Source organism: Oncorhynchus gorbuscha, linkage group LG21 (assembly GCF_021184085.1).
Source record: "Oncorhynchus gorbuscha isolate QuinsamMale2020 ecotype Even-year linkage group LG21, OgorEven_v1.0, whole genome shotgun sequence".
Taxonomy (NCBI): domain Eukaryota; kingdom Metazoa; phylum Chordata; class Actinopteri; order Salmoniformes; family Salmonidae; genus Oncorhynchus; species Oncorhynchus gorbuscha.
The window spans coordinates 1,108,099-1,129,093 of record NC_060193.1 but is presented as its reverse complement, the minus strand read 5'-3'; the positions used below and the strand labels follow the sequence as shown (position 1 = coordinate 1,129,093).

Here is a 20,995-nt window from a genome sequence, read left to right as displayed (position 1 = left end):
CTTTCTATTGACATATCCTCTATTGTTGATGTTGCTTTATCTGATCACCACTTTTTTACTAACTTTTTGCCAGTACAAATGTTAATGAAATAAAAACATTGTGCCATAGCTGAACAAGGTCCCGTCCAAATGGAGAGTCAGGCGATAGACTTGAGCCAACTCCCCGTGCTTACCGGAAGCAGCGTGGTACTGGTCAGGCACTGTGTTATGCGGTGAAGCGCACGGAGCGCTATATGCCAGCCACCCGCAAGTGCCATGCGAGAGTGGCCATCCAGCCAGGGCGGATTGTGCCAGCTCAGCATGTTTGGTCTCCGGTGCGCCGTTTCGGCCTAGGGTATCCTCCACCGGCTCTGCGTACTGTGTCTCCGGGGCGTTGGGAGGGTTCAGTTCATCCTATGCCTGCGCTCCGCCGGTGCTGGGCATTGAGCCTAATGGAGAGGTGCGAGTGTTAAGCACCAGATCTCCAGTGCTCTCCCACAGCCCGGTTCAACCTGTGCCTGCACTCTGGAGGGGCCGGGCTAAAGTAGTCATTCAGCCTGGAGGAGTGGTGCCAAGGCTGCGCACCAGAGCTCCAGTGCTCCCCACAGCCCTGTTCATCCGGTGCCTCCTCTACACGCCAGATCTCCTGTAGTTCTCCCCAGCCTGGTGGGCCCTGTGGCAGCCCCACGCTCCAGGCTGTCTCGGCGTCTCCTCCCTCCAGAGTCTTCCTCCAGTTCGGAGCCTCCAGCGACGCCCTCCAGTCCGGATCCTCCAGAGTCGCCCTCCAGTCCGGATCCTCCAGCAACGCCCTCCAGTCCAGACCCTCCAGAGTCGCCCTCCAGTCCGGATCCTCCAGCAACGCCCTTCAGTCAAGAGCTTCTAGAGGTGCCCTTCAGTCCGGAGCTTCCAGAGGCGCCCACTACAAGGGTCCCCAGTCCGGCCCCCGCAATGAGGGCCCCCAGTCTGAGGCCCGCTACGAGGGTCCCCAGTCCTGGGTCGGCGGCGAGGGTCCCCGCCACCTAAGTGGGCCGAGCCAGAGGTGGAGCGGGGTGTACGTACCTCACCAGAGCTAACACTGCTGAGAAATGCCCTATGGGTTCTGGTTGTGCGGGCAGAGTCCGCACCTTTAGGGGGGATGGGGGGAATACTGTCACGCAGGGTGTGATTTGGGGTAGGCCTCTGGGTGTGAAAGTGAGATGGTGCAACATGCTACATCATTATTAACAAACACAACATGCTACATGCTACATTTTTCATAATTTTTCAAAATTCAACATGACACATCATTCATAGCAAACACAACGTTCTATATTATTCATAACACAACATTCTACATCATTCATAACAAACATAACATGCTATATCATTCATAACAAACAACATGCTACACCATTCATACCACAACATGCTACATCATTCATAACACAACATGCTACATCATTCATAACACAACATGCTACACCATTCATAACAAACAACATGCTACATCATTCACAACAAACACAACATGCTACATCATTCATAACAAACACAACATGCTACATCATTCATAACAAACACAACATGCTACATCATTCACAACAAACACAACATGCTACATCATTCATAACAAACATAACATGCTACATCATTCATAACACAACATGCTACATCATTCATAACACAACATGCTACATCATTCATAACACAACATGCTACATCATTCATAACACAACATGCTACATCATTCATAACAAACACAACATGCTACATCATTCATAACACAACATGCTACACCATTCATAACACAACATGCTACATCATTCATAACACAACATGCTACATCATTCATAACACAACATGCTACATCATTCACAACAAACACAACATGCTACATCATTCATACCACAACATGCTACATCATTCATAACACAACATGCTACATCATTCATAACACAACATGCTACATCATTCATAACACAACATGTTACATCATTCATAACAAACACAACATGCTACATCATTCATAACACACCATGCTAAATCATTCATATTATTATATTATATTATTTATATTATATTATTATTATATTATTATTATATATATTAAATTATTATTATTATTATATATTATTATTCACAACAAACACAACATGCTACATCATTCATAACAAACACAACATGCTACATCATTCATAACACACCATGCTACATCATTCATAACAAACACAACATGCTACATCATCGCTTTGGATAAAAGCGTCTGCTAAATGGCATATATTATTATATTATATTATTATTATATTATATTATTATTATATTATTATTATTATTATTATTATTATTATTATTATTATTATTATTATTATATTATTATATTATTATTATTATATTATTATTATTATATATATTATTATTATTATTATTATTATTATATATTATTATTCATAACAAACACAACATGCTACATCATTCACAACAAACACAACATGCTACATCATTCATAACAAACACAACATGCTACATCATTCACAACAAACACAACATGCTACATCATTCATAACAAACACAACATGCTACATCATTCACAACAAACACAACATTCATCATTCATAACAAACAACATGCTACACCATTCATAACACAACATGCTACATCATTCATAACACAACATGCTACATCATTCATAACAAACACAACATGCTACATCATTCATAACAAACACAACATGCTACATCATTCACAACAAACACAACATGCTACATCATTCATAACAAACACAACATGCTACACCATTCATAACACAACATGCTACATCATTCATAACAAACACAACATGCTACATCATTCACAACAAACACAACATGCTACATCATTCATAACAAACACAACATGCTACACCATTCATAACACAACATGCTACACCATTCATAACAAACACAACATGCTACACCATTCATAACAAACACAACATGCTACATCATTCATAACAAACACAACATGCTACATCATTCATAACAAACACAACATGCTACACCATTCATAACAAACACAACATGCTACACCATTCATAACAAACACAACATGCTACATCATTCACAACAAACACAACATGCTACACCATTCATAACAAACACAACATGCTACACCATTCATAACACAACATGCTACACCATTCATAACACAACATGCTACACCATTCATAACACAACATGCTACACCATTCATTCACAACAAACACAACATGCTACACCATTCATAACAAACACAACATGCTACACCATTCATAACAAACACAACATGCTACACCATTCATAACAAACAAACATGCTACATCATTCATAACACAACATGCTACATCATTCATAACAAACACAACATGCTACACCATTCATAACACAACATGCTACACCATTCATAACACAACATGCTACACCATTCATAACACAACATGCTACATCATTCATAACACAACATGCTACATCATTCATAACACAACATGCAACATCATTCATAACACAACATGTTACACCATTCATAACACAACATGCTACACCATTCATAACACAACATGCTACATCATTCATAACACAACATGCTATATCATTCATAACACAACATGCTACACCATTCATAACACAACATGCTACATCATTCATAACACAACATGCTATATCATTCATAACACAACATGCTACACCATTCATAACACAACATGCTACACCATTCATAACACAACATGCTACATCATCATTCAAACACAACATGCTACATCATTCATAACAAACACAACATGCTACATCATTCATAACAAACACAACATGCTACATCATTCATAACACAACATGCTACATCATTCATAACACAACATGCTACATCATTCATAACACAACATGCAACATCATTCATAACACAACATGTTACACCATTCATAACACAACATGCTATATCATTCATAACACAACATGCTACATCATTCATAACACAACATGCTATATCATTCATAACACAACATGCTACATCATTCATAACACAACATGCTATATCATTCATAACACAACATGCTATATCATTCATACCACAACATGCTACACCATTCATAACACAACATGCTACATCATTCATACCACAACATGCTACATCATTCACAACAAACACAACATGCTACATCATTCATAACAAACACAACATGCTACATCATTCATAACAAACACAACATGCTACATCATTCATACCACAACATGCTACATCATTCATACCACAACATGCTACATCATTCATACCACAACATGCTACATCATTCATACCACAACATGCTACATCATTCACAACAAACACAACATGCTACATCATTCATAACAAACACAACATGTTACATCATTCATAACACAACATGTTACATCATTCATAACACAACATGCTACATCATTCATAACAAACACAACATGATACATCATTCGGAGGAAATCATCAATGAGTGAACGGTCCAGCACGTCCCGAGACGGAACCCAACTCCTCTCCTCAGGACCGTAACCCTCCCAATCCACTAAGTATTGGTGACCCCGTCCCCGAGAACGCATGTCCATGATCTTATGTACCTTGTAAATAGGTGCGCTCTCGACAAGGACGGGAGGGGGGGAGGGAAGACGAACGGGGGTGCGAAGAAAGGGCTTAACACAGGAGACATGGAAGACAGGATGGACGCGACGAAGATGTCGCGGAAGAAGCAGTCGCACAGCGACAGGATTGACGACCTGGGAGACACGGAACGGACCAATGAACCGCGGAGTCAACTTACGAGAAGCTGTCGTAAGAGGAAGGTTGCGAGTGGAAAGCCACACTCTCTGGCCGCAACAATACCTTGGACTCTTAATCCTGCGTTTATTGGCGGCTCTCACAGTCTGTGCCCTGTAACGGCAAAGTGCAGACCTCACCCTCCTCCAGGTGCGCTCACAACGTTGGACAAACGCTGAGCGGAGGGAACGCTGGACTCGGCAAGCTGGGATGAGAACAGAGGAGGCTGGTAACCCAGACTACTCTGAAACGGAGATAACCCGGTAGCAGACGAAGGAAGCGAATTGTGAGCGTATTCTGCCCAGGGGAGCTGTTCTGCCCAAGACGCAGGGTTTCTGAAAGAAAGGCTGCGTAGTATGCGACCAATCGTCTGATTGGCCCTCTCTGCTTGACCGTTAGACTGGGGATGAAACCCGGAAGAGAGACTGACGGACGCACCAATCAAACGACAGAACTCCCTCCAAAACTGTGACGTGAATTGCGGGCCTCTGTCTGAAACGGCATCTAACGGGAGGCCATGAATTCTGAATACATTCTCGATAATGATTTGTGCCGTCTCCTTAGCGGAAGGAAGTTTAGCGAGGGGAATGAAATGTGCCGCCTTAGAGAACCTATCGACAACCGTAAGAATCACAGTCTTCCCCGCAGACAAAGGCAGACCGGTAATGAAGTCTAAGGCGATGTGAGACCATGGTCGAGAAGGAATGGGGAGCGGTCTGAGACGACCGGCAGGAGGAGAGTTACCCGACTTAGTCTGCGCGCAGTCCGAACAAGCAGCCACGAAACGGCGCGTGTCACGCTCCTGAGTCGGCCACCAAAAGCGCTGGCGAATAGACGCAAGAGTGCCTCGAACACCGGGATGACCAGCTAACTTGGCAGAGTGAGCCCACTGAAGAACAGCCAGACGAGTGGAAACAGGAACGAAAAGGAGGTTACTAGGACAAGCGCGCGGCGACGCAGTGTGCGTGAGTGCTTGCTTAACCTGTCTTTCAATTCCCCAGACTGTTAACCCGACAACACGCCCATAAGGAAGAATCCCCTCGGGATCAGTAGAAGCCACAGAAGAACTAAACAGACGGGATAAGGCATCAGGCTTGGTGTTCTTGCTACCCGGACGGTAAGAAATCACAAACTCGAAACGAGCGAAAAACAACGCCCAACGAGCTTGACGGGCATTAAGTCGTTTGGCAGAACGGATGTACTCAAGGTTCTTATGGTCTGTCCAAACGACAAAAGGAACGGTCGCCCCCTCCAACCACTGTCGCCATTCGCCTAGGGCTAAGCGGATGGCGAGCAGTTCACGGTTACCCACATCATAGTTGCGCTCAGATGGCGACAGGCGATGAGAAAAATAAGCGCAAGGATGAACCTTATCGTCAGACTGGAAGCGCTGGGATAGAATGGCTCCCACGCCTACCTCTGAAGCGTCAACCTCGACAATGAATTGTCTAGTGACGTCAGGAGTAACGAGGATAGGAGCGGACGTAAAACGTTCTTTTAGAAGATCAAAAGCTCCCTGGGCGGAACCGGACCACTTAAAACACGTCTTGACAGAAGTAAGAGCTGTGAGAGGGGCAGCAACTTGACCGAAATTACGAATGAAACGCCGATAGAAATTAGCGAAACCTAAAAGCGCTGCAACTCGACACGTGACCTTGGAACGGGCCAATCACTGACAGCTTGGACCTTAGCGGAATCCATCTGAATGCCTTCAGCGGAAATAACGGAACCGAGAAAAGTAACGGAGGAGACATGAAAAGAACACTTCTCAGCCTTTACGTAGAGACAATTCTCTAAAAGGCGCTGTAGAACACGTCGAACGTGCTGAACATGAATCTCGAGTGACGGAGAAAAAATCAGGATATCGTCAAGATAGACAAAAACAAAGATGTTCAGCATGTCTCTCAGAACATCATTAACTAATGCCTGAAAAACAGCTGGCGCATTGGCGAGACCGAACGGCAGAACCCGGTACTCAAAATGCCCTAACGGAGTGTTAAACGCCGTTTTCCACTCGTCCCCCTCTCTGATGCGCACGAGATGGTAAGCGTTACGAAGGTCCAACTTAGTAAAGCACCTGGCTCCCTGCAGAATCTCGAAGGCTGATGACATAAGGGGAAGCGGATAACGATTCTTAACCGTTATGTCATTCAGCCCTCGATAATCCACGCAGGGGCGCAGAGTACCGTCCTTCTTCTTAACAAAAAGAACCCCGCCCCGGCCGGAGAGGAAGAAGGCACTATGGTACCGGCGTCAAGAGACACAGACAAATAATCCTCGAGAGCCTTACGTTCGGGAGCCGACAGAGAGTATAGTCTACCCCGAGGAGGAGTGGTCCCCGGAAGGAGATCAATACTACAATCATACGACCGGTGAGGAGGAAGGGAGTTGGCTCGGGACCGACTGAAGACCGTGCGCAGATCATGATATTCCTCCGGCACTCCTGTCAAATCGCCAGGTTCCTCCTGAGAAGTAGGGACAGAAGAAACGGGAGGGATGGCAGACATTAAACACTTCACATGACAAGAAACGTTCCAGGATAGGATAGAATTACTAGACCAATTAATAGAAGGATTATGACATACTAGCCAGGGATGACCCAAAACAACAGGTGTAAACGGTGAACGAAAAATCAAAAAGAAATAGTCTCACTGTGGTTACCAGATACTGTGAGGGTTAAAGGTAGTGTCTCAAATCTGATACTGGGAAGATGACTACCATCTAAGGCGAACATGGGCGTAGGCTTCTCTAACTCTCTGAAAGGAATGTCATGTTTCCGAACCCATGCTTCGTCCATGAAACAACCCTCAGCCCCAGAGTCTATCAAGGCACTACATGTAGCACCCGAACCGGTCCAGCGTAGATGGACCGACAAAGTAGTACAGGATCTTGATGGAGAGACTTGAGTAGTTGCGCTCACCTGTAGCCCTCCGCTTACAGATGAGCTCTGGCTTTTACTGGACATGAATTAACAAAATGTCCAGCAACTCCGCAATAGAGGCACAGGCGGTTGGTGATCCTCCGTTCCCTCTCCTTAGTCGAGATGCGAATCCCTCCCAGCTGCATGGGCTCAGACTCTGAGCCAGAGGAGGGAGATGGTTGCGATGCGGAGCAGGGAAACACCGTTGATGCGAGCTCTCTTCCACGAGCCCGGTGACGAAGATCTACCCGTCGTTCTATGCGGATGGCGAGAGCAATCAAAGAGTCCACATCTGAAGGAACCTCCCGGGAGAGAATCTCATCCTTAACCACTGCGTGGAGTCCCTCCAGAAAACGAGCGAGCAGCGCCGGCTCGTTCCACTCACTAGAGGCAGCAAGAGTGCGAAACTCAATAGAATAATCCGTTATGGACCGTTCACCTTGGCATAAGGAAGCCAGGGCCCTAGAAGCCTCCCCACCAAAAACTGAACGGTCAAAAACCCGAATCATCTCCTCTTTAAAGTTCTGGAACTTGTTAGAGCAATCAGCCCTTGCCTCCCAGATAGCTGTGCCCCATTCTCGAGCCCGGCCAGTAAGGAGTGAAATGACGTAAGCAACCCGAGCTCTCTCTCTAGAGTATGTGTTGGGTTGGAGAGAGAACACAATCTCACACTGCGTGAGAAAGGAGCGGCACTCAGTGGGCTGCCCGGAGTAGCAAGGTGGGTTATTAACCCTAGGTTCTGGAGGCTCGGCAGGCCAGGAAGTAACAGGTGGCACGAGACGTAGACTCTGGAACTGTCCAGAGAGGTCGGAAACCTGAGCGGCCAGGTTCTCCACGGCATGGCGAGCAGCAGACAATTCCTGCTCGTGTCTGCCGAGCATGGCTCCTTGGATCTCGACGGCAGTGTAACGAGCGTCTGAAGTCGCTGGGTCCATTCCTTGGTCGGTTCCTTCTGTCATGCAGGTGAAAGAGGACCCAAAAGCGACTTGGCGAAAACAGAGTCTTTAATCCAGTAAAGTAAATACAATCAAAAAAACACAACTTTCACTCGAAATGACGAGGACAAACTGGAGACTCGATCTTGAACAGCAGGTGAACAGCAGGTTGCCTCGGTAAGGCACTTGAACCAGACAGACTCAGACACCTGCTCACCACGCAGCATCTGAGGAAAACACGACACGACAGGGCGATACACAAACACAGCACGGTGAATACTAAACAAGGAACCGACAGGGCAGGTACGGGAAACAAGGAGTGAAATAGGGACTCTAATCAGGGAAAAGGATCGGGAACAGGTGTGGGAAGGCTAAATGATGATTAGGGGAATAGGAACAGCTGGGAGCAGGAACGGAACGATAGAGAGAAGAGAGAGCGAGAGAGTGAGAGAGGGAGGGGGAGAGAGAGGGATAGAAAGAGGGAAAGAACCTAATAAGACCAGCAGAGGGAAACGAATAGAATGGGGAGCACAGGGACAAGACATGATAATAAATGACAAAACATGACAGGTCTTCCTCCCTCATCATTCCTTCCTCTGTTATAGATAATGTATTAGGTCTAGGTCATGTACTGACCAAGACCAGACAGAGAACACATTACACTGGTTTTTAAGTCTCTGCACTGTGAGTTTTAGAATTCATTTCAAAATTATTCTATTGGTTTTTCAAATCAATCCTTTTTGTATCCCAATACATATCAGACATGCTATTAAGTTGTGTACCCAGGTAGTACAAACGCCTGATTCTAAAACTGCTGACAGCCGGATCCGGAGTCCTAAATGAGTCTTTAGGCCCAGGCCTGGCAGCCAATGAAAGAGCAGTTGTTCATAATGTTTTGTATACTCAGTGTACTCAGTGTGTAGTTGCTAATGGCAGCCTGCAGTACCCCGGTTGGCCTTCATATTGAGTTACTTAATGAGAGGGGGCAGCACTGAGCTAGCCTGCATGTTATGTCTAATGACAGCCTGCAGTACCCCGGTTGGCCTTCAACTTGAGATACTTAATGAGAGGGGGCAGAACTGAGCTAGTCTGTAATGTCATTTCCTGGAGTAGCTCAAACTGTCTACATAAATCTCCCACATGAGACGCCATCTTAACCGCCTTCATTTGGCTTCAATGCTGTTGAGTCTTCACATAGGAATGAATGGTGTCATATGGGCCAGAATCCATGGAGCAACAGGAAGTTACCAGTTGTCTTTAACTGTGTGTCATTTGTGTTTCTCCAGGGTCGTCTGAGGTTGTTGGACCGGCTGACCGAGTCGTTGCCTTAGCTGGTGATGACATCATTCTACCATGTTCCCTGAAACCCAATGTCAGTGCTGAGGACATGACAGTGGAGTGGACAAGATTGAACCCGAAAGCAGCAAATGTCCATCTTTACCGTCAAGGTCGAGTCTCCAACGTGGAGCAGCATACATCCTACAAGGGAAGGACATCAATGTTTCATGACGAACTGGAGAACGGCATCGTCTCCTTAAAGTTGACCAGAGTTACTCTCTCTGATGCTGGAAGATACAGGTGCTTCCTTCCAACACTGATCAGCCAGGTGAAGGAAACCTCCGTTCAACTCTTTGTTGGTGAGTCATGAATACTGGAGATGTGATCAGAGGTTGTATTGGTAAATCTGGCTGTTTTCTTTTTTGCACAAAAATAATCTTAATATTGATAGCTAATTATGGAAAATAAGAAACAAGATTTTTAATATATATACATGTATTTTGATGGCTATATATAATACAAATCGAGGTGAGGGCGATGGAAATGCATTTGACAGTTGATCTACTTCTGTTCTGTAAATGGCACTGTGTGCTCTTTTCAAAGGATCCCAGTCTGTTATGGGATACTGGGGGTCGAGGGTGGTCTGCCTGGCATTGGGATGACAAACCAACACGGGATGAGGAGGGCTTTTAGTGGGTGGAATAGTGGGGACCAATTAGTAGCAATGCAAATATCATGGTACAGCCATATATAGTTTCCTGTAAATGGCACTGTGTGCTCTTTTAAAAGGATGGATCCCAGTATGTTATGGGTTATGGGATACAGGGGGTCGAGGGTGGTCTGCTGGGCATTGGGATGACAACCCAACTCGGGATGAGGAGGGCTTTTAGCGGGTGGAATAGTAGGGACCAATTGGAGGTTTACTTAGTAGAAAGGCAAAGATCATGGTACAGCTATATAGACACTCAATCATCATGTTACTTTTTAATGCTACGTTTACAAACATATATTATGATAAATAGAATTGAAAGTTGTGTCTCATTATGGTAAGTGGTGAAATAAGTATAGCCAGGTATAATTGTAAGCAGGTAATTAGAAGAGACGATCAGTATTTACCTGGCTAAAAGAGAAGGAATATAATATCTATTGTTTACAGGAAACTCATTCAACAATTTTTTTATTTTTTTTTTATTTTTTATTTTTTTTTTTTTTTTTTTTTGGAAAAGGACTGGGGGGTGAAATATACTTCTCCCATGGGAGAAATTCAAAAGTGGTGATGATGGGGCGGCAGGTAGCCTAGTGGTTAGAGCGTTGGACTAGTAACCAAAAGGTTACTAGATCAAATCCCCGAGCTGACAAGGTACAAATCTGTTGTTCTGCCCCTGAACAGGCAGTTAACCCAGGCATCATAACTGACTTGACAACTTAAATAAGTAATTTTGATCCAAATGTGCAAATTGTCCTCAAGGTAGATGGATTATTTTAAATTTGGACCAGCTCCTATACGGTCCGAATATGATTCTTTGAAACTATAAGAATTGATCAACTCTACAAGCAACACTAGACTCTATTATTATGGTGGGAGATTTTAATACGGTCTTAAATACCTCTATGGACCGGAAAGGAAATCACACTACAAACTATCAAACTATCACCCTCAGGCACTCATGGATATATTGGAATTAGTGGATATATGGAGTCTTAAATACCCTGAGATATTCATGGCGGAGGCTTTAATCAATCATCTTGACTACTTTCTATTTTTCACCAAAAGTTTGGAAAGTGTTGATAAGGGAACAGAATGCGGTCGGATCGTCACATAATTGGCATATATACTCCTACAGAATTTCCACGTGGGCGAGGATATTGGAAATTTAATCAAAGCCTACTAGATGATAAATTGTAATAAGAGGGAAAACAAAAAGAAATGTAGGAACTTATTCAAGACAGATCCAGTGTAATACATTATAAAAATATATATATATTTATAGTGTAATGTATTATAAAAAATAAAGCCAACTGGATGGAATATGGGGAAAAATGCAAAATGCTTGGAGCATAGAATTGAAAAAGTATTATCAGTAGTCAGTAGTCAGATATTATTCATCCTAATCAGACAGGTTTTTTTTTTACATTGGAGATCATATAAGACAAGTACTGGAAACAATAGAACACTATGAAATATCGGGGCCTGGTTTTCACAGCTGATTTTGAAAAGGCTTTTAAAGTACAACTGGAGTTTATATTTAAATGCTTGGAATATTTCAATTTTGGGGAATCTCTTATAAAATGTGTTAAAGTTATGTATAGGAACCCTAGGTGTAAAATAGTAAATAATGGCTACATCTTAGAAAGTTTAAAACTATCTAGAGGAGTAAAACAAGGTTGTCCCCTATCGACATATAATTGGCATTTATTCCTTCCTCTGTTAGAGATCAGCTGGTCTTCCTCCCTCATCATGTATTCAGCTGGTCTTCCTCCCTCATCATGTATTCAGCTGGTCTTCCTCCCTCATCATGTATTCAGCTGGTCTTCCTCCCTCATCATGTATTCAGCTGGTCTCATCATGTATTCAGCTGGTCTTCCTCCCTCATCATGTATTCAGCTGGTCTTCCTCCCATCATCATGTATTCAGCTGGTCTTCCTCCCTCATCATGTATTCAGCTGGTCTTCCTCCCTCATCATGTATTCAGCTGGTCTTCCTCCCTCATCATGTATTCAGCTGGTCTTCCTCCCTCATCATGTATTCAGCTGGTCTTCCTCCCTCATCATGTATTCAGCTGGTCTTCCTCCCTCATCATGTATTCAGCTGGTCTTCCTCCCTCATCATGTATTCAGCTGGTCTTCCTCCCTCATCATGTATTCAGCTGGTCTTCCTCCCTCATCATGTATTCAGCTGGTCTTCCTCCCTCATCATGTATTCAGCTGGTCTTCCTCCCTCATCATGTATTCAGCTGGTCTTCCTCCCATCATCATGTATTCAGCTGGTCTTCCTCCTCTCATCATGTATTCAGCTGGTCTTCCTCCCTCATCATGTATTCAGCTGGTCTTCCTCCCTCATCATGTATTCAGCTGGTCTTCCTCCCTCATCATGTATTCAGCTGGTCTTCCTCCCTCATCATGTATTCAGCTGGTCTTCCTCCCTCATCATGTATTCAGCTGGTCTTCCTCCCATCATCATGTATTCAGCTGGTCTTCCTCCCTCATCATGTATTCAGCTGGTCTTCCTCCCTCATCATGTATTCAGCTGGTCTTCCTCCCTCATCATGTATTCAGCTGGTCTTCCTCCCTCATCATGTATTCAGCTGGTCTTCCTCCTCCAGCTCATCATGTATTCAGCTGGTCTTCCTCCCTCATCATGTATTCAGCTGGTCTTCCTCCCTCATCATGTATTCAGCTGGTCTTCCTCCCATCATCATGTATTCAGCTGGTCTTCCTCCCTCATCATGTATTCAGCTGGTCTTCCTCCCTCATCATGTATTCAGCTGGTCTTCCTCCCTCATCATCATGTATTCAGCTGGTCTTCCTCCCATCATCATGTATTCAGCTGGTCTTCCTCCCTCATCATGTATTCAGCTGGTCTTCCTCCCTCATCATGTATTCAGCTGGTCTTCCTCCCTCATCATGTATTCAGCTGGTCTTCCTCCCTCATCATGTATTCAGCTGGTCTTCCTCCCTCATCATGTATTCAGCTGGTCTTCCTCCCTCATCATGTATTCAGCTGGTCTTCCTCCCTCATCATGTATTCAGCTGGTCTTCCTCCCTCATCATGTATTCAGCTGGTCTCCTCATCATGTATTCAGCTCCATGTATTCAGCTGGTCTTCATCATCATGTATTCAGCTGGTCTTCCTCCCTCATCATGTATTCAGCTGGTCTTCCTCCCTCATCATGTATTCAGCTGGTCTTCCTCCCTCATCATGTATTCAGCTGGTCTTCCTCCCTCATCATGTATTCAGCTGGTCTTCCTCCCAGCTCATCATGTATTCAGCTGGTCTTCCTCCCTCATCATGTATTCAGCTGGTCTTCCTCCCTCATCATGTATTCAGCTGGTCTTCCTCCCTCATCATGTATTCAGCTGGTCTTCCTCCCTCATCATGTATTCAGCTGGTCTTCCTCCCTCATCATGTATTCAGCTGGTCTTCCTCCCTCATCATGTATTCAGCTGGTCTTCCTCCCTCATCATGTATTCAGCTGGTCTTCCTCCCTCATCATGTATTCAGCTGGTCTTCCTCCCTCATCATGTATTCAGCTGGTCTTCCTCCCTCATCATGTATTCAGCTGGTCTTCCTCCCTCATCATGTATTCAGCTGGTCTTCCTCCCTCATCATGTATTCAGCTGGTCTTCCTCCCTCATCATGTATTCAGCTGGTCTTCCTCCCTCATCATGTATTCAGCTGGTCTTCCTCCCTCATCATGTATTCAGCTGGTCTTCCTCCCTCATCATGTATTCAGCTGGTCTTCCTCCCATCATCATGTATTCAGCTGGTCTTCCTCCCTCATCATGTATTCAGCTGGTCTTCCTCCTCATCATGTATTCAGCTGGTCTTCCTCCCTCATCATGTATTCAGCTGGTCTTCCTCCCTCATCATGTATTCAGCTGGTCTTCCTCCCTCATCATGTATTCAGCTGGTCTTCCTCCCTCATCATGTATTCAGCTGGTCTGGTCCTCCTCATCATGTATTCAGCTGGTCTTCCTCCCTCATCATGTATTCAGCTGGTCTTCCTCCCTCATCATGTATTCAGCTGGTCTTCCTCCCTCATCATGTATTCAGCTGGTCTTCCTCCCTCATCATGTATTCAGCTGGTCTTCCTCCCTCATCATGTATTCAGCTGGTCTTCCTCCCTCATCATGTATTCAGCTGGTCTTCCTCAATATTCCTACTACCTACTGTTGACTCACTGTCTGTGTCCCAATATTCCTACTACCTACTGTTGACTCTCTGTCTGTGTCCCAATATTCCTACTACCTACTGTTGACTCACTGGTTGTGTCCCAATATTCCTACTACCTACTGTTGACTCACTGTCTGTGTCCCAATATTCCTACTACCTACTGTTGACTCTCTGTCTGTGTCCCAATATTCCTACTACCTACTGTTGACTCACTGGTTGTGTCCCAATATTCCTACTACCTACTGTTGACTCACTGGTTGTGTCCCAATATACCTACTACCTACTGTTGACTCACTGTCTGTGTCCCAATATTCCTACTACCTACTGTTGACTCACTGTCTGTGTCCCAATATTCCTACTACCTACTGTTGACTCACTGTCTGTGTCCCAATATTCCTACTACCTACTGTTGACTCACTGTCTGTGTCCCAATATTCCTACTACCTACTGTTGACTCACTGTCTGTGTCCCAATATTCCTACTACCTACTGTTGACTCACTGTCTGTGTCCCAATATTCCTACTACCTACTGTTGACTCACTGGTTGTGTCCCAATATACCTACTACCTACTGTTGACTCTCTGTCTGTGTCCCAATATTCCTACTACCTACTGTTGACTCTCTGTCTGTGTCCCAATATTCCTACTACCTACTGTTGACTCACTGGTTGTGTCCCAATATTCCTACTACCTACTGTTGACTCACTGGTTGTGTCCCAATATACCTACTACCTACTGTTGACTCACTGTCTGTGTCCCAATATTCCTACTACCTACTGTTGACTCACTGTCTGTGTCCCAATATTCCTACTACCTACTGTTGACTCACTGTCTGTGTCCCAATATTCCTACTACCTACTGTTGACTCACTGTCTGTGTCCCAATATTCCTACTACCTACTGTTGACTCACTGTCTGTGTCCCAATATTCCTACTACCTACTGTTGACTCACTGTCTGTGTCCCAATATTCCTACTACCTACTGTTGACTCACTGGTTGTGTCCCAATATACCTACTACCTACTGTTGACTCTCTGTCTGTGTCCCAATATTCCTACTACCTACTGTTGACTCTCTGTCTGTGTCCCAATATTCCTACTACCTACTGTTGACTCACTGGTTGTGTCCCAATATTCCTACTACCTACTGTTGACTCACTGTCTGTGTCCCAATATTCCTACTACCTACTGTTGACTCACTGTCTGTGTCCCAATATTCCTACTACCTGCTGTTGACTCACTCTCTGTGTCCCAATATTCCTACTACCTGCTGTTGACTCTGTCTGTGTCCCAATATTCCTACTACCTACTGTTGACCCACTGTCTGTGTCCCAATATTACTGCTGTTGACTCACTGCCTGTCCCAATATTCCTACTACCTACTGTTGACTCACTGTCTGTGTCCCAATATTCCTACTACCTACTGTTGACTCACTGCCTGTCCCAATATTCCTACTACCTACTGTTGACTCACTGCCTGTGTCCCAATATTCCTACTACCTACTGTTGACTCACTGTCTGTGTCCCAATATTCCTACTACCTACTGTTGACTCACTGGTTGTGTCCCAATATTCCTACTACCTACTGTTGACTCACTGTCTGTGTCCCAATATTCCTACTACCTACTGTTGACTCACTCTCTGTGTCCCAATATTCCTACTACCTACTGTTGACTCACTGTCTGTGTCCCAATATTCCTACTACCTACTGTTGACTCTCTGTCTGTGTCCCAATATTCCTACTGTTGACTCACTGTCTGTGTCCCAATATTCCTACTGTTGACTCACTGTCTGTGTCCCAATATTCCTACTACCTGCTGTTGACTCACTGTCTGTGTCCTAATATTCCTACTACCTACTGTTGACTCACTGTCTGTGTCCCAATATTCCTACTACCTACTGTTGACTCACTCTCTGTGTCCCAATATTCCTACTACCTACTGTTGACTCACTGTCTGTGTCCCAATATTCCTACTACCTACTGTTGACTCACTGTCTGTGTCCCAATATTCCTACTACCTACTGTTGACTCACTGTCTGTGTCCCAATATTCCTACTACCTACTGTTGACTCACTGTCTGTGTCCCAATATTCCTACTACCTACTGTTGACTCACTGCCTGTCCCAATATTCCTACTACCTACTGTTGACTCACTGTCTGTGTCCCAATATTCCTACTACCTACTGTTGACCTACTGTTGACTCACTCTCTGTGTCCCAATATTCCTACTACCTACTGTTGACTCACTGGTTGTGTCCCAATATTCCTACTACCTACTGTTGACTCACTCTCTGTGTCCCAATATTCCTACTACCTACTGTTGACTCACTGTCTGTGTCCCAATATTCCTACTACCTACTGTTGACTCTCTGTCTGTGTCCCAATATTCCTACTGTTGACTCACTGTCTGTGTCCCAATATTCCTACTACCTACTGTTGACTCACTGTCTGTGTCCCAATATTCCTACTACCTACTGTTGACTCACTGTCTGTGTCCCAATATTCCTACTACCTACTGTTGACTCACTGTCTGTGTCCCAATATTCCTACTACCTACTGTTGACTCACTGTCTGTGTCCCAATATTCCTACTACCTACTGTTGACTCACTGCCTGTCCCAATATTCCTACTACCTACTGTTGACTCACTGTCTGTGTCCCAATATTCCTACTACCTACTGTTGACTCACTCTCTGTGTCCCAATATTCCTACTACCTACTGTTGACTCACTGGTTGTGTCCCAATATTCCTACTACCTACTGTTGACTCACTCTCTGTGTCCCAATATTCCTACTACCTACTGTTGACTCACTGTCTGTGTCCCAATATTCCTACTACCTACTGTTGACTCTCTGTCTGTGTCCCAATATTCCTACTGTTGACTCACTGTCTGTGTCCCAATATTCCTACTGTTGACTCACTGTCTGTGTCCCAATATTCCTACTACCTGCTGTTGACTCACTGTCTGTGTCCTAATATTCCTACTACCTACTGTTGACTCACTGTCTGTGTCCCAATATTCCTACTACCTACTGTTGACTCACTCTCTGTGTCCCAATATTCCTACTACCTACTGTTGACTCACTGTCTGTGTCCCAATATTCCTACTACCTACTGTTGACTCACTGTCTGTGTCCCAATATTCCTACTACCTACTGTTGACTCACTGTCTGTGTCCCAATATTCCTACTACCTACTGTTGACTCACTGTCTGTGTCCCAATATTCCTACTACCTACTGTTGACTCACTGCCTGTCCCAATATTCCTACTACCTACTGTTGACTCACTGCCTGTCCCAATATTCCTACTACCTACTGTTGACTCACTGTCTGTGTCCCAATATTCCTACTACCTACTGTTGACTCACTGCCTGTCCCAATATTCCTACTACCTACTGTTGACTCACTGCCTGTCCCAATATTCCTACTACCTACTGTTGACTCACTGCCTGTCCCAATATTCCTACTACCTACTGTTGACTCACTGCCTGTCCCAATATTCCTACTACCTACTGTTGACTCACTGCCTGTCCCAATATTCCTACTACCTACTGTTGACTCACTGCCTGTCCCAATATTCCTACTACCTACTGTTGACTCACTGCCTGTCCCAATATTCCTACTACCTACTGTTGACTCACTGCCTGTCCCAATATTCCTACTACCTACTGTTGACTCACTGCCTGTCCCAATATTCCTACTACCTACTGTTGACTCACTGCCTGTCCCAATATTCCTACTACCTACTGTTGACTCACTGCCTGTCCCAATATTCCTACTACCTACTGTTGACTCACTGCCTGTCCCAATATTCCTACTACCTACTGTTGACTCACTGCCTGTCCCAATATTCCTACTACCTACTGTTGACTCACTGCCTGTCCCAATATTCCTAGGTGTATCTCAGCCAGTGATCTCTGTTTTATCTTATATCTGTGTAGGTGCTGTATCTCAGCCAGTGATCTCTGTTTTATCTTATATCTGTGTAGGAGCTGTATCTCAGCCTGTGATCTCTGTTTTATCTTGTATCTGTGTAGGTGCTGTATCTCAGCCTGTGATCTCTGTTTTATCTTGTATCTGTGTAGGTGCTGTATCTCAGCCAGTGGTCTCTGTTTTATCTTGTATCTGTGTAGGTGCTGTATCTCAGCCAGTGGTCTCTGTTTTATCTTGTATCTGTGTAGGTGCTGTATCTCAGCCAGTGATCTCTGTTTTATCTTGTATCTGTGTAGGTGCTGTATCTCAGCCAGTGATCTCTGTTTTATCTTGTATCTGTGTAGGTGCTGTATCTCAGCCAGTGGTCTCTGTTTTATCTTGTATCTGTATCTCAGCCAGTGATCTCTGTTTTATCTTGTATCTGTATCTCAGCCAGTGATCTCTGTTTTATCTTGTATCTGTGTAGGTGCTGTATCTCAGCCAGTGATCTCTGTTTTATCTTGTATCTGTATCTCAGCCAGTGATCTCTGTTTTATCTTGTATCTGTATCTCAGCCAGTGATCTCTGTTTTATCTTGTATCTGTGTCTCAGCCAGTGATCTCTGTTTTATCTTGTATCTGTATCTCAGCCAGTGATCTCTGTTTTATCTTGTATCTGTATCTCAGCCAGTGATCTCTTTTTTATCTTGTATCTGTATCTCAGCCAGTGATCTCTGTTTTATCTTGTATCTGTATCTCAGCCAGTGATCTCTGTTTTATCTTGTATCTGTATCTCAGCCAGTGATCTCTGTTTTATCTTGTATCTGTGTAGGAGCTGTGTCTCAGCCAGTGATCTCTGTTTTATCTTGTATCTGTGTAGGAGCTGTATCTCAGCCAGTGATCTCTGTTTTATCTTGTATCTGTATCTCAGCCAGTGGTCTCTGTTTTATCTTGTATCTGTATCTCAGCCAGTGGTCTCTGTTTTATCTTGTATCTGTATCTCAGCCAGTGGTCTCTGTTTTATCTTGTATCTGTATCTCAGCCAGTGGTCTCTGTTTTATCTTGTATCTGTGTAGGAGCTGTATCTCAGCCAGTGATCTCTGTTTTATCTTATATCTGTGTAGGTGCTGTATCTCAGCCAGTGATCTCTGTTTAATCTTGTATCTGTGTAGGTGCTGTATCTCAGCCTGTGATCTCTGTTTTATCTTGTATCTGTGTAGGTGCTGTATCTCAGCCAGTGATCTCTGTTTTATCTTGTATCTGTGTAGGAGCTGTATCTCAGCCAGTGATCTCTGTTTTATCTTGTATCTGTGTAGGAGCTGTATCTCAGCCAGTGATCTCTGTTTTATCTTGTATCTGTGTAGGAGCTGTATCTCAGCCAGTGATCTCTGTTTTATCTTGTATCTGTATCTCAGCCAGTGATCTCTGTTTTATCTTGTATCTGTATCTCAGCCAGTGATCTCTGTTTTATCTTGTATCTGTATCTCAGCCAGTGATCTCTGTTTTATCTTGTATCTGTGTAGGAGCTGTATCTCAGCCAGTGATCTCTGTTTTATCTTGTATCTGTGTAGGAGCTGTATCTCAGCCAGTGATCTCTGTTTTATCTTGTATCTGTATCTCAGCCAGTGATCTCTGTTTTATCTTGTATCTGTATCTCAGCCAGTGATCTCTGTTTTATCTTGTATCTGTATCTCAGCCAGTGATCTCTGTTTTATCTTGTATCTGTGTAGGTGCTGTATCTCAGCCAGTGATCTCTGTTTTATCTTGTATCTGTGTAGGTGCTGTATCTCAGCCAGTGATCTCTGTTTTATCTTGTATCTGTGTAGGTGCTGTATCTCAGCCAGTGATCTCTGTTTTATCTTGTATCTGTGTAGGAGCTGTATCTCAGCCAGTGATCTCTGTTTTATCTTGTATCTGTGTAGGAGCTGTATCTCAGCCAGTGATCTCTGTTTTATCTTGTATCTGTATCTCAGCCAGTGATCTCTGTTTTATCTTGTATCTGTGTAGGAGCTGTATCTCAGCCAGTGATCTCTGTTTTATCTTGTATCTGTGTAGGTGCTGTATCTCAGCCAGTGATCTCTGTTTTATCTTGTATCTGTGTAGGTGCTGTATCTCAGCCAGTGATCTCTGTTTTATCTTGTATCTGTGTAGGTGCTGTATCTCAGCCAGTGATCTCTGTTTTATCTTGTATCTGTGTAGGTGCTGTATCTCAGCCAGTGATCTCTGTTTTATCTTGTATCTGTGTAGGTGCTGTATCTCAGCCAGTGATCTCTGTTTTATCTTGTATCTGTGTAGGTGCTGTATCTC

The 20,995-nt window shown here is 44.1% G+C and overlaps 1 protein-coding gene across 1 annotated transcript in view; it reads left to right on the top strand.

Annotated features, from left to right (window-relative positions):
- The first annotated feature begins 233 nt into the window (after positions 1–233).
- Positions 234–20,995, top strand: part of LOC124008822 (butyrophilin-like protein 10) — a 48,090-nt gene continuing 27,328 nt past the window's right edge. The window contains exons 1-3 of the mRNA XM_046320393.1: positions 234–354; positions 755–940; positions 9,894–10,244. Of these exons, the coding sequence (XP_046176349.1) occupies positions 234–354; positions 755–940; positions 9,894–10,244 (658 nt within the window). The remainder of the gene's footprint in view (positions 355–754; positions 941–9,893; positions 10,245–20,995) is intronic.